Source organism: Mauremys reevesii, linkage group 10, assembly GCF_016161935.1.
Source record: "Mauremys reevesii isolate NIE-2019 linkage group 10, ASM1616193v1, whole genome shotgun sequence".
In the NCBI taxonomy this organism is placed as follows: domain Eukaryota; kingdom Metazoa; phylum Chordata; order Testudines; family Geoemydidae; genus Mauremys; species Mauremys reevesii.
The window spans coordinates 16,022,187-16,035,641 of NC_052632.1; the positions used below are offsets into that span (position 1 = coordinate 16,022,187).

The 13,455-nt window shown below is 41.8% G+C and overlaps 2 protein-coding genes across 5 annotated transcripts in view; both read left to right on the forward strand.

Moving 5' to 3' along the window:
- LOC120372811 (cell surface hyaluronidase-like) overlaps positions 1-12,567 on the forward strand; it is a 76,938-nt gene extending 64,371 nt beyond the window's left edge. The window contains exons 21-25 of the mRNA XM_039490208.1: positions 1,048-1,267; positions 3,196-3,297; positions 6,817-6,977; positions 8,876-8,985; positions 12,186-12,567. Of these exons, the coding sequence (XP_039346142.1) occupies positions 1,048-1,267; positions 3,196-3,297; positions 6,817-6,977; positions 8,876-8,985; positions 12,186-12,340 (748 nt within the window). The 3' untranslated portion in view covers positions 12,341-12,567. The remainder of the gene's footprint in view (positions 1-1,047; positions 1,268-3,195; positions 3,298-6,816; positions 6,978-8,875; positions 8,986-12,185) is intronic.
- Positions 1-13,455, forward strand: part of LOC120372809 (cell migration inducing hyaluronidase 1) — a 138,717-nt gene that overhangs the window by 52,155 nt on the left and 73,107 nt on the right. The gene's annotated exons all lie outside the window — the stretch shown is intronic.

Consider the following 13,455-nt stretch of genomic DNA (forward strand, 5'->3'; position numbering starts at 1 on the left):
TTGTTTTTTATTTAGCTAAGCTTTGCTTTTTTTAGGCTGACCAAAAATAGATGTTGAGTTTTTGGAGGTTTTATTAGCTTTTATTTCATAATCCGTGGGATGTTCCCCCTTCTCTTTTCAGCCACATGTGCTAAATCTCTGGAGATGAACCAAGTGTACTTATTTGTTTCCATTTGCCTAGAAGAAGAAGCATTAAAATTAACCCTTTTCGATAAAGCCCTGATAGTGTAGCTGAGCTGTTTGTGATTTAATCCAGCCTAAACTACAAAATAGACAAAGTTGAAAACATACTTAGAACAGCTAGAAAAATGAGCCTAAGAATCAGAGAATTGGTACAGTGGCTGCTTCAAGCGTTACTTCTGCACACTTTGAGATGAATTTTGCCTGGAAGGGACAGTCTGGGATGAGGCAATGCAAAGGCAGAGACCCCCAGTAGGAGCTGCTAGAGTCCTCTGCCAGGCATAATACCTCCAGGATATAGGGAGAGCATGGCTGCTACTCCATTCTCTGGCTAGATGCAGCCCAGCTCTGGTAGCTCTTTGGAATGGTGGGGGGAGGTGGCTGGCTCCCTCTAGGTGGTCAAGTGGTAATATACTTGTGTAGAATTTGTCCTCAAGTGCAAGGACAGCAGTTGTTCCAGGCCTCCACACCAAGGCACAATGACAAGGAGCTGTTTGCACCCTCATTCAGAGCCAGGCATAGGAGCTGAAACTAGGGGTGCTGAGGGTGCTGCTGCACCCCCTGGCTTGAAGTGATTTCCATTATATGCAGGGTTTATAGTTTGGTTCAATGGCTTTCAGCACCCCCACTATACAGACTGTTCCAGCGCCCCTGGGCCCAGGCAGAATCTGACTTGCTGGTTTGTGCATAGTGTGCTGTATTATGGGGTACTAAATAGGAGGAAGGTATTGAAGTAACTTTCCTCAGAAAAACATTACAAGGGGGAGTTTCATGCAGTACAGATCCTGTCTCTTGCCAATACTCCTCTGCTAGCACTCCGGGTAGCTCTGATCCTTTCTTTCATTTTGTAATGGTCTCATTTGTCAGGTACCTATTTATCATCCTCCAAGCTCATGAAGCTCGAAAAGGGCACAGTTATTGCTCTCAGCGAGGCTGTGAACGCATTAAAATCATCACACATATGTCCTCGAAGGATTCCTGGAGTTGTGCCCTGAACCCTTTCCTGGAGAATAACAGGAGACCAGCTACACAGCACTCAATGTCTCAGCGGCTGACTGTGCCTTGCAGCCAGTGTGGAGCCCCACAGGTACAGAACTGAATACTATTTTGCAATGCCAATCAGAACTTCCTCTATAGAACGTAAGCATCTTTATAAGAAGGTAATTTTCACAAGGTATGCAGAAGGCCCTAGGCAATTCCCTCTGCTCCTGAACATGACCAGAAGGTAGGATAGCGTAGTAGGAGGGTCTGGTTTTCTACAGCATTTTATAGTATGCTGCAGAGACAGACAACTCCTCCGAAGTCAGTTAAGTAGAAGCAAATGAAGCGTATATTTGTAGCAACTAAAGTTGTCACGGGGATTGTTGAGATGTATTTAGCTTTGAATCCAAATGTACAATATTTTATTTTTATATATAAAATGCTGTTCTTCAAGCCAGGGTATGATGATCATGATCTATCTGTATTTTAAATGAATAGCCATGCAGATTCTGATCTCCCTTTCTTTGGATTTACACCACTGTAAATCAAGTGAAGTCATCCCAGATTCACACCAGTGTAACAGAGAGCAGAATCTAGTCTATAATGCACAGACAAGGCATGTGCATCCTTAACACTTAACTGATTATATGACATTGTACTCAGCGTATTAGCTAATGTGATGAAATTCTTTTGAACAATGACTGTTGCCCAAGTGAAGTATAGGATATCCTGATTCAAAAAGACAATGCAGTTAATTTCAGAATGAGCCAAGGAGTAGACCAGTTCATAGATTATAAAGACATTGTGACAATCTCTAGTCTGATAACCTGTATAACAGTCCATAGGACTTCCCTGAATTAATTAATGCAGGGGCATTCCACACAGATCAGAGGACACTGTGGTTTCCCAGACCTTTGGAAAAATCTTTTCCTTTCATGAATGGTACCTGTAGAACTGATGGTTTCTAATGAAGCATTCAGAGAGGTTCAATATGTGATCTACACATAGGCATAGCCATCCAGATTGCATCTTTACTTAAACATGTAATTCTGTTGCCAAAAAAAGGTACAGTAACTCAGTTCTACTTTCTATGGCATCTTTAGATTCACACTAAGTCCCTTACACCCTGATCCTGCAAACACCTATGCATGTGCTTATCTTTTTAAATGGATCTAGAATTTTCAAAATTCAAACAATTGCAATGACATTATCAACACTGAAAGTTAACAGAGGATGATATTTTTACAACAATGTTCATGAGTTGTTTATTGCCCTGCCTTTTACCAGAGTTGCCCCCCACCCCCCAAAAAAATTGGCATTCAAAATTCTGTCCCATTTTGCATTCAGTTCTAGTACCTTTTACTCACATAAGGGAAGTTAAGCATGTGCTCTTATGCTTACTCTGCAATGAATGCCATTGAAACCAGTGGGGCTGCTTGCAGAATAGCACTAATTAATAGATATGAGAATCGTGGAATCAAGCCTGTTGTCAGTAAAAGTCAGAAATATATGGTGGTAGAAATAAGATGAGACAGAATGAAAACAAACAAACAAAAAAACCAGCAGAGGGTTAGATTATTGAAACAGTCCACTCCCCTTTGCATATCTTTCAGCAACAAATGATCCGTTTTCTAAATGCATTCTTGTTCTGCACCAAGTTTTTATACAGGAGGATGGAGGGGCCAGGGAGGGTAAGAAAGAGCTGGAGTTTATAGGCAAGTATAACCAAGGTATTTAGGCACTGACAACCCTGTATTTGGAGATATCTGTACTTGATTTAGATTGATTTTGAGTAACTATTCTTATCATTTTTATCCTAATCTCTTCCCATCAGGCTAAATGTTTGAGTTATACATGTGTTTGTGATTAAGGTTCATAACCTGCAAAAATATGCATTTTGGAGTATTTGCAGGATGGCATTCCAGGGGTGTGTGGTAGAATGAAATGGGCAGTTGATACAATTTTTTGTTAATGAGCAATTGTTTGAGAGCCACTTTTCCCCCCACCAAGCTTCTTCCCTTCATATAATTACAGGTTGCTATCACTAGTAAACCCTCAACCAAATATGTAAGAATCCAGATCCAGTCGGTCAGTAGAGCTGACATACAGAATCACTCGAAGTCAGCTTTCATTAAGGTATGCTTTCTACCAGACTTGAATTCGTGATTAAATAGGGGAATTCATCTCCTGTAAAAGTCACTGAAAAATCTTGAAGACCGTGAAAGCAATAGAAATGGGAAGCTAGATTAGAAGATTCATATGCATTGTTTCTCTTATTTATAATTATGGGGACTAGCATTTGGCTCTAAATAAAATCAGTGGGAGTTTTAACTGTAATAGGACCAGTATGGGGGCCTTAATAAAGAAGCCCTTTATCGGATTAAAATCCACCATTCTGTTGTTAAGAAAGCAAAAACAAAACCCCAGGTCACTGTTTTGTAGCTGATATAAACCAGATTATCATTTAGAGCTGGGCAAAATTTCACACATTTTCAGTGTAAAAAAATGCAGATTCATGTCAAATTCATGTTTTTGCTGAATTATTTTAGTTAATTTGAAATGTTTTTGACGTTTTCTAAATTAAACCTTTTGATTTAGGTTGAAGTTTACAATTTTTTACTTTAAAAATAAATTCAAACGTTTAAAAATGGTTGAAACTGAAAATAATTGACCCAAACTAAATTAGCTTTTTACTAGAAATTTTTCAAAATTTCATTTTCTGTTATGACCCAAAATTATTATTCTATAATTATGCCCAGCTCTATTTAGTACTCTGGGATTTACAGCTATAGGGTCATATCTGCACATCTTTCAAGTTTCTCTCATTAGACAGTATGCTTGCATATGTATTGTCAGAGTGTACCTGTACATTTGAGATGCTGTTACTGCTAATGAATGCCAGCTCAGGCTAGTGTGCCATCCTTATGGATTCAGAATAGCTGGGATTTATTGTCGGCTGCATTGGTTCCTCTGCAACCCCCCCCAAATCAAGGATGAATTAACTGAGGATGCATTACTGGCTGCACTGAACTGTAAAATGAATGTATAAGGTACTCTGTGCAGTTTATTCCCACACAGACCTATTTAGAGATGATGGGAGAAGCCAAGGGTATTTTCAAACCATTATTTTTCAAAGGAAATTTAATTGTGAAAACATGTATATGGAAAGTAAAGGCCTAGAGAATTGCGGGGAAAACACCCAAAAGAACAAGCTATGCAGCAGCCCAGAACTCTTGTTTTACCAAATGAAACTCAAGCCTCAACTGTGGTTCTTAATTTATAACCTGATGTTTCCAAATAAGTCTTAAATTTGGCAAAATGAAGTCTCCCAGGTCTAGGAAGCTGACACATTCATCTGTGATTTGTGTCAGAAAAGTCTCAGTTATTGGCATCCTAAACAGCTTCTCTCCACCGCTCCATGACCCACAATTAATACCTACCCTTGACCCAGAGTTATCCTTGCGTTTCCTTTTATTCTGTGACCCTGCAGTGGCTCCTTCCCAATTCTTTTTTTCCTGTTGGAACTCCCTTCTCCTTCCAACCCTGAAATCTCAGTGCTCTTAACTTTGCATATCCTGTTGCAGGGAAAAGCAGCCCTAGCAGTTTTTTTTGCTGGGTTTTGGCCAATGTATATCCAGGCTCATCCACCTTGGGCCTGTATTCCTTGGAGAGCACACATCAGAAGCATGAGATTTGAACTCATTGGTGATTAGAGTTGCCAACCCTGCAGGATTAATTCCTGGAGACTCCAGGCCAAAGATTAATCTTTAATTAAGGATTGTCATGTTATTAAATCTCCAGGAATATGTCCAACCAAAATTGGCAAACCTGTAATGGTAATAAGGGTCCAGAAGGTTTAAAACCATTTGAGCACTAGATTCACCTCATGCCATGTTATGCCTTTTATGCAGAAATCCTAATAAAATCTATCCAGCTCTTGCTGTATTGTTTTTAAACCTTACTTTAAGAATAACATTGAAGGATCAAAATAAATTTAGAGTTAATGCTTCCATTTCATCAGTGTGCCTATGTATCTCATTCCATAAGGCAGTGTTTACCAAACATGGTACGCCACTTATGTAGGGAAAGCCCCTGGCGGGCCGGGCCAGTTTGTTTACCTGCCCCGTCCTCAGGTCAGGACGATCGCAGCTCCCGCTGGCCGCGGTTTGCTGCTCCAGGCCAATGGGGGCTTCTGAAAGTGGCGTGGGCCAAGGGACGTCCTGGCCGCCGCTTCCAGCAGCCCCCATTGGCCTGGAGCAGCGAACTGCGGCCAATGGGAGCCGCAATCGGCCAGACCTGTGGACGCCATAGGTAAACAAACTGGCCCGGCCCACCGGGGCTTTCCCTCCACAAGCAGCGTCCCAATTTTGGGAAACACTGCCATAAGGTATTAGTACAGAAGGTCACCCATAGTTAAGATTACAATTCTGTCATTGAGGGCACAGATTCTGTGACTTTCTGGAACTTCTTCTGGAGCAGGTGTCAGCCCCGGCTATGTTGGAACAGCAGCCACCAGAACAGCGGACTGGCAGACCAGCCCCGGGGCCACCGGAACAGTGGCTGGGGCTCAGGGCCGGCTCCAGACCCCAGCGCACCAAGCGTGCGCTTGGGGCAGCGTCCCATGGGAGGGTGGCAGGCGGCTCCGGCGGACCTCCCGCAGACGTGCCTGCGGATGGGCCGCTGGTCCCGCGGCGCCGGTGGAGCATCCGCAGGCATGCCTGCGGGAGGTCCACCGGAGCCGCGGGACCAGTGGACCCTCCGCAGGCACGTCTGCGAGAGGTCCACCGGCGCTGTGGGACCAACGACTGGCAGAGCGCCCCCCGCGCGCGTGCCACCATGCTTGGGGCGGTGGAAATCCTAGAGCCGCCCCTGTTGGGGCTGGAGCAGTTGCAAGCCCTGGCAGTGTTCCTCCAGAGTATTCTAAGTAAGTGTCACAGGCCTCCATGGATTGTTGTTTATTGCCCGCAACTTTTACTAAAATATCCATGACGAAATCTTAGCCTTACCCATAGTTATGCAGCTCCCTGATGGAGAACTACATGAGCTTCAATACCATGCCATGGTATTGAGTAGTCCTAGTTCTAAATTTCTGTTGAGGAGAACTGGAGCATGAGGTACCTGAACTACAACTCCCATGACGCCGGTGGCAGCATTTCCCCAATCAAAATATTTCTGCTTGACAATTTTCTTAGTAATCAAATTTCCACTGAAAAAATTGAAGTTGTCAAGGGAAAGAACCATTTTTTAAACCAGGTACTGAGACATCTAACTGACCTTAAATGCACCTGTGTGAACAGAGGCTTGATTAAAAGTAGGCTGAAAATGTGACCACCGGTGTATTGTGTTTCACAACTCTATTGTTTTAATATAGAAACTAGGTTCTTTGAGGCAGACCCCGACTTCCTCTCTTTTCATATAGCACACAGCTCACCAGACTTAGGAAAAACTATTATTCTTCATTATCTCCAATGATAAAACCTCTTCAGGAGTTGGTACCTCTTACATATTAATGATAAATTTTAGAGTATAAATGCTTGATATTCTCACCTGTCTGTGAGAAGGGAATTATAAACACAAGAGATAGGACCAGAGTTTAAAGCTGCCTATTTGTCCACAGTCTGCTTCAGCTAATCCTAACCTGTATTTTGGTTGCAGATAAATGATGAAATTTTCCAGTTCAATAGCCAGGGGATATTCTTCTTGGTGCTAGACGCATGTTCAGGCGCAGTCGTGAGTAGGCGGCACTTTGACACAGTTAGTGCTATAAATGCTGCCAGTGCAATAACTGATTATGTTCAAACATCTGTAGAAGAGAGGTAAGCAGGGTGCTGAAAGTTTAAATTCATGTAGCAACATGTGGGTGATAGACAAAGAGGAAAATGAGCTACTTTTCATAGCTGATCTTGTGCCTGGTGAAATCTGACAGACTGAAGCTTTTCCAAAAAATCAAATTTTCTCCAGAAAATTAAAAAAAATAAATCACTATGCTTCTCTCAGAGGGTTACACAGACTGCAGATGGAGACAAATTTTCTGGAAAACTGGCACTTCCATTTGAGTTAACAGTTTGTTTTTCACTGTGAGGTACCTAAGGCCTTTTGCAATGACATTTGCAGTTCTATTAACTTACCCTGGTGTCCAACTGAAACGGCAGCAATTTCCTGGCAGGGGATAACTCATTTTTTTCCATTGCTGAAACGAGAGAGAGTTTGTTTATTCTTGCTGGTGGTTGTTTGCTTTTTTTGATGGAGAAGAATCAGAGGTGTGCCAGACTCTCCCACAGGACTTGTCTTGGGCAAGCCAGTTAATTGACCTGCCGGCTCTGTTACCTTAGATGTGCTTCGGCAGTGAGCTGGATCATCTGTGTCTGTTCCACATTCCTTGTGGTTTCCTGTGTCACCACATAAACATGGAACAGCAGAGATTTATAGAAAAATTCTTGGCTGCTGGTAAAAGCAGGTCAAATAACCAGAAAACAGACTTTCACTCCAAGGCATTTCCGAGCAGTTCATGACCATGGATACAAACACTGCTGAGCTATCCCATGTGTATTGTCACAGGATCCATTCACTGCTAGGGGTGCCACCTCCTGGTCCCTCTGGGGATTAGCTCTTTCCGGGTGCTGTGCCCTCCTCTGAAGATCTCTCCACCCATCATTCTCTCTCACCCGGCAGCCCCACTCGCTCCAGCTCTGGCCAGGTCACTCTGGTCCTCCCTTCTGGGATATCAGTCTTCCCATTCAAACTGTCCCAGGCAGTCTGTTCTCCACTGCCTGGTCTGAGCCACTTCCCTAGTGGCTGGTAGGAGAACCCTGATCCACCCTCAGGAGTAGAACTCTAGGTTCCAACTCAGATCCTGTACTCAGCAGCCAAGGTCTGGTCTCTCCTGGACCTTACTGTCTCTCCCTGGGCCTCTTGTGACTCTCCCTCCTTTTCTGGGTTTGCCAGCCCCTCACGTCTCTTTTCAACCAGGGAGCAACTGCAGAGTGCTGCTGTCAGCTACTAGGCTTTATGTGCCCTCTTTTCCCCATCCAGCTGAGCCTCATCCAATTAATCCCTGCTTCCTGGCTCCTCCTCCAGGTGCAACCTGAGGAGTTAATTGGCCCAGCTAACCACCGTAACCACTCATGGGCTTGTGTGGGGTGGACACGCCATCATATGTATGTGTGAATATATGAAATAATCTACTCACACATACCCACATAGATACATACATGGTCTGGGTGCATATTTCACAGGCACAAACAGGTAGTCAGTCACCTGAATGCTATCAACTGGGCCTATAATTCATTGCAGGTGCAATTCATTGTGGGCTCAAAATTGCATCTGTGAGGTTAGAGGCCAGCCTCAGGCTTGATTGAGAATCAGATGCAAAATGCAGATGTTATGAATGTGTTTGAGTTTGGGACTATATTGTATTTCAAGTGAATTTTTCCTGGGGGTAGATATCAACACCCTATGTAGGATATGCTTTTACAATAATTTTTGCTTTGCTTTGGTTCAGAATGAAATGAAGGTGACATTGAAAAGGTAAAGCCCTGATTCAGGAAAGCATTGAAGCACATGCTTAACTTAAAGCATTGTTGTGTGTGATTGAAGTCAATGGGACTTAGGCATATGCTTAAGTGCTTTCCTGAACTGGGGCATAAAGATGCAACAGACACTTAGCAAGAATAGTCTTATGCTATTGTGCTATAATAATTGTCCTTCTTTTCAGCTCAGTTGTTCTTGTGTGCTCTAAAGACGGGTCAGAAATGATGGGAAGCTCTGAAATGTCTGTTTTTACAAGGTTAGGTTCTGCAAAGCCTATTGTCTTCCACAAAAAAGGTGACTATATTTATGTGAATTACACTGCCATGCCTTCTTTGACTAAAACGGAAAGTGCATTTGTCTAGCAAAAATGTACAGGCACCACCTTCTGAGTTTATAAATATATACTATACCAATATGATCTAGGGAAAAATGTTGAAAAGCTCGAGCCTCAGAGCTAGGCAAAAATTTGAGGAATTTTTACCTTTTGTTACAAATCAAAAACTGAACCGGTCTCACCAATAAATAGCCACATTTTGTGAACTTTTCACTCCAAAAAACAAAACAAAAAAAGCCTCATTTTTCCAGTGGAAATTAATCAGTTTCTGATCAAAGGGTAGACTCCAACTTTAAAATTCAAATGTTTTCAGAGGAAAAACCAGCCATGAAGTTAAGTTTAATGAGAAAGAAAAATACCCTGAAATGAAGTTCAGATGAGAGCAAAATGTAGATCACGATGGAAAAAAAATCACCAGTTTTGGACAACCCTACTTATACTTTTACCTTGATTTCCTGCAGATCATTTGCAGTAGCAAGACATTTTACAGTGATCAACTAATCTATAATGAAGTGCCCCTTCAGTTCAGATAAAAATAAGAAGCTGAGCCTTTTTCTCAAAACTGAAACCAGACAGTTGATCTCTGTTCTTTTTTAGTGTTTTTTTGCACCTCTGCACTTCCCAAGACTAGAAGCAGACATTCCAAAATACCAAATACGTAACAAGGGCTTTTCTCACTGTAGTCACAACCCAACTGGGAGATGAAGAAACCCAGATCTAAAAAGTTGTTTTCCAGCCTTATTTCCAGACCAAAAAACTTGAGATAATTTTGGATGAACTAGATTGCAATCTGGACTAGGTGTTTTTCCATCATTCCCTTTAATGGAAGTGGCTAGCACTGTCTTTGCTGGGGTACCTATCCCACCCTCAGTACCACTTCAGTTTCCAGTCAGTGGATTGACTTCTGCAAGGAAGGTGAAGTGCCTTTTGGTTGTTTTTCCAGAGTTTGTTGCCCTCCCGGGGCCCCATCCAAAGCCCACTGTAGTCAATGGATTTCTTTCCATTGGCATCAATGGTTTAATCAGGCCATCTAGAGTTTCATATCCTTATTTTAAAATCAATAAAGATATTTGTAAAGGAACAAAAAGGAAGGTGGGGGGGAATATAGTGATACAAAACTGTGGCCCAATCCTAATACCATTAATTGGTCCTTAGGCAGGACAAACACCCGCTCTCTTCAGACCGAGAAAACATAGCAAGGTCAGACCTTCTTAAAGTGAGCTAGCACTGACCCTGCTGCTGCGGCAGATAAAACTCCCATTGACTTCCGTGGGAGCAGAATAATCAAAGGAAGGGACAGCCAGATTTACGTCTGCACTTCCGTCCTCCAGATCAAATTCCACCCCCAATTGCACACAATTCCCCTTCCAAAGGAGTTGCATGCATGCACCTGAGGACAGAATTTGAAACCAAGTACCTCCCACCATTGTGCTGAAGAACTGCATAGCTCCAAGAATATCAGAGGTACTCGATTAGGCTGTAGTGCCCCAGACCAACAGACTTAATCTTGGATTTCCTGTCTCTTGCTGATTTTAGCTGAAATTCTTGTCAAAGGTTTAGTGTGAATGTAGCAGCCATGTGCACACTGTACTGGTGGGGCCGTATTTCCACACAGTAATCCTACTGGAAAATAGAAGGTCGGCCAAGTACCGCTTTTGTGGAGTAATTCCTTTAGTTGATAAGAAAATCAGCCAGCCATCTGTGATTCAGTTTGATACCTCTTAAGCAGAGGTCAGAATTGGAGTTGGCTGTATTTTCAGTCACACTTCTTTTTTTCTTTGGCATCTGTTTACAGCAGTGAAGTAACTTATCCAGAAAAATTTATTTAAACTTACTCTGATGCCTGGTTTAAGTAGCCATGTTAACTCACTCATATTATTCTTATAATAAGTGGAGAACATACACTTCAGAGCAAGGAGGGTGGGTGTGCCTTTGTGCTCATTTTAGTTACTGATCAGCTGTTTTTTTAACTTTGCAGAAAATAATTTTCATTTTTTTAGCCATTGAAACCCTAAAAATTTCAGTCTTTGGCAGAAAACCAAAATGTTTTCAGTTTTTTGATGAAAACACAGAAATTTTTGAAGAAAATTGAAAACTTTTTTTTTTTGTGTAATTTTTTTTGGGATCTAAAAACCCTTCCTGATTAGCTCTATTCAGGGTACTTTACATGCATGATTCTGTCCTCCACTGTGGCTCTCTGTATCACTACTCTGGTGGTGTAGAAAGAAATGGAAATGCTTCACACAGAATCACCTATCTTAATGAAAATCCATGTTGCTGCAGGAAGCTAAAGGTGCTGATAGTTTGGTAGGTAGCTAAGTGATAGTGTGCTGCTGCTCTCTTTTGGATGAAATAAGAAACCAAAGAACTGGCTTTTCAGAAGCACCAGGGTGTTAGTCCCAAACTTGAATCTGGGTAATTATATTAAAATTCCCCCTGATGCTTCAGTTGTATGCAGTATTTGACTCCACAACTCTGACATTGTCTGGCAGCTATTTTAACAGTGCACAATCCATTCCAGAGGTGATTATATGTTAATGAGGGATGAAACATTTCCTCTAAATGCATGTGGTTTGAACCTGATTGCACTGAAGCCACTGTCAAAACTGCTGTTCACCTTAGCGGGAACAGGATTGGGATCTTGTTGCCTGGAACTGCAACTTTTACTCAGGTGAAAAGTGTTTACATTAATAGTCCTGTTGCATGAGTAGGATTGAGCCCACAGTCTACGGGGAGTCAACACAGGGAACAATGGCCTAGGCATGGCCGAGAAAACTGATCTAACCTAATAAAATAAGGATTCAAAATTCCCTAGCCATTTTCATCCAGTCAGATATGAAAAAATAACAGCATTTAAAAACAGACAACAGAACAATAGTCCCACTAACTCAAACCTGGGACCTCCGTCACAGTTAGTTAATTGAAATTCCTGAGGACAGTGCAATCAGAATACTGCTTCAATGTGGTTTATCTCAGGCTTTGTTCCTCTCCTTCCTCCTTCCTTATGTCTTTTATAAAATGCTATGTTACTATAATCCAAGCAAAGGGATGGCCAAAATGTTTCCTTGATCTGTGCAGTGAGTTTGTGTCATGACAATAAACGGTTATTCCCTTAACCCAGTGATACAGAGGGTCACTCTTTTTGTCTCTCCTTTTTCAGGGAGTTTTGCTATGCTTGGATATAAAGGACAGGCCAGACCCTCCTGGATTAAAATCCTTAACCAAGCTGCTAATCAGAAAACTGCTTTTCTACAGCATTATGTTCCCTTGATGTTGAGAGAATACAAATGTTCAGCTAACTCTGCAGAGTTTTAGAATTCTTTCTGTATCTGAACCACTTACAAAACAACTCCAGAGTGGCTGGGGAAATCAGACAATTTAATCTTGCTGCGTTGTTGTTGGCTTAACATCAGCCAGGCAAATCCTGCAACTCACAGTGTAACTTTGGATGGTGTTGTTTTTATGGGTTTGTGTCAGGCTGATTTTTCATTTGTATTTTTTTTATAACTAATAAATATATTCTGATCTTACAAAGTGTGGGTTAAGCTTTGTTTTTCAAGTAATGCGTGGATGGAATGGTTTTGCTGGGTTGGGAGATAGTTAAAGGCCCTAAAGGCTACTTTTTCCCAAGGAAACCAGAAAATACCTGCCATTTGGTACAATCCGGTGCATTCCAAAGGTGAAAATTTGCTCCTCGGAAGCTTATGAGTCAGGAATGAAATTTGGCAAAGAAAAGTTCACAGTATCCAGGAAAGGAGGTGAACCCCATCAGAGGTAGGCAACAACTCCTACCCTTCATTCTGCCTTTAATTTGCACTCCGGAATCCAATGACCTCCATTCAAATCTAGGTTTGCTTTAAAAACAAAACACAAAATTAACAAGAAAAAACATCTGCCACAGCTCCTTAGATGAACTGAAGTTAATAAAATCAATGCGCATCAACAGATAAGCTCACAATAATCTTATAATATCTTCTTTCTCATCAGGCTTATTATATACAACTGTTGTGCAATTGTTTCTATCTGTAGCTAATGACTGTGAAATCATGTCTACTCTACTGGCAAGAAAATTTGATTAAAGGCTCCCAAGTATATGAATCGAGATAAGTTGTCCTGGTATGGTAAGGCCAAATCTTACCTTCCTCAGGTGATGCTCACGTGGACTTTTCTCCTGCTGATGTCAATAGCAGTTTGGTTGTGTAAGGCAGAGTATCTGGGCCATTGCTGGCACATACAGGCTCTTTCTTTGTGGTTTTTCTTTAAACTGCTGCTTCTTGCAGTAATTAAGACATAATATCATTGAATGGAAAGTGGGAAACAACTGGTATTGACAACCAGGTATTGACTTATCTGGCAGTGACTGCACTGGAATTTTGGTTAACATTGTGCTACCGATAATAACAATAAAGGAGAGGTAATTTTGAAACCAT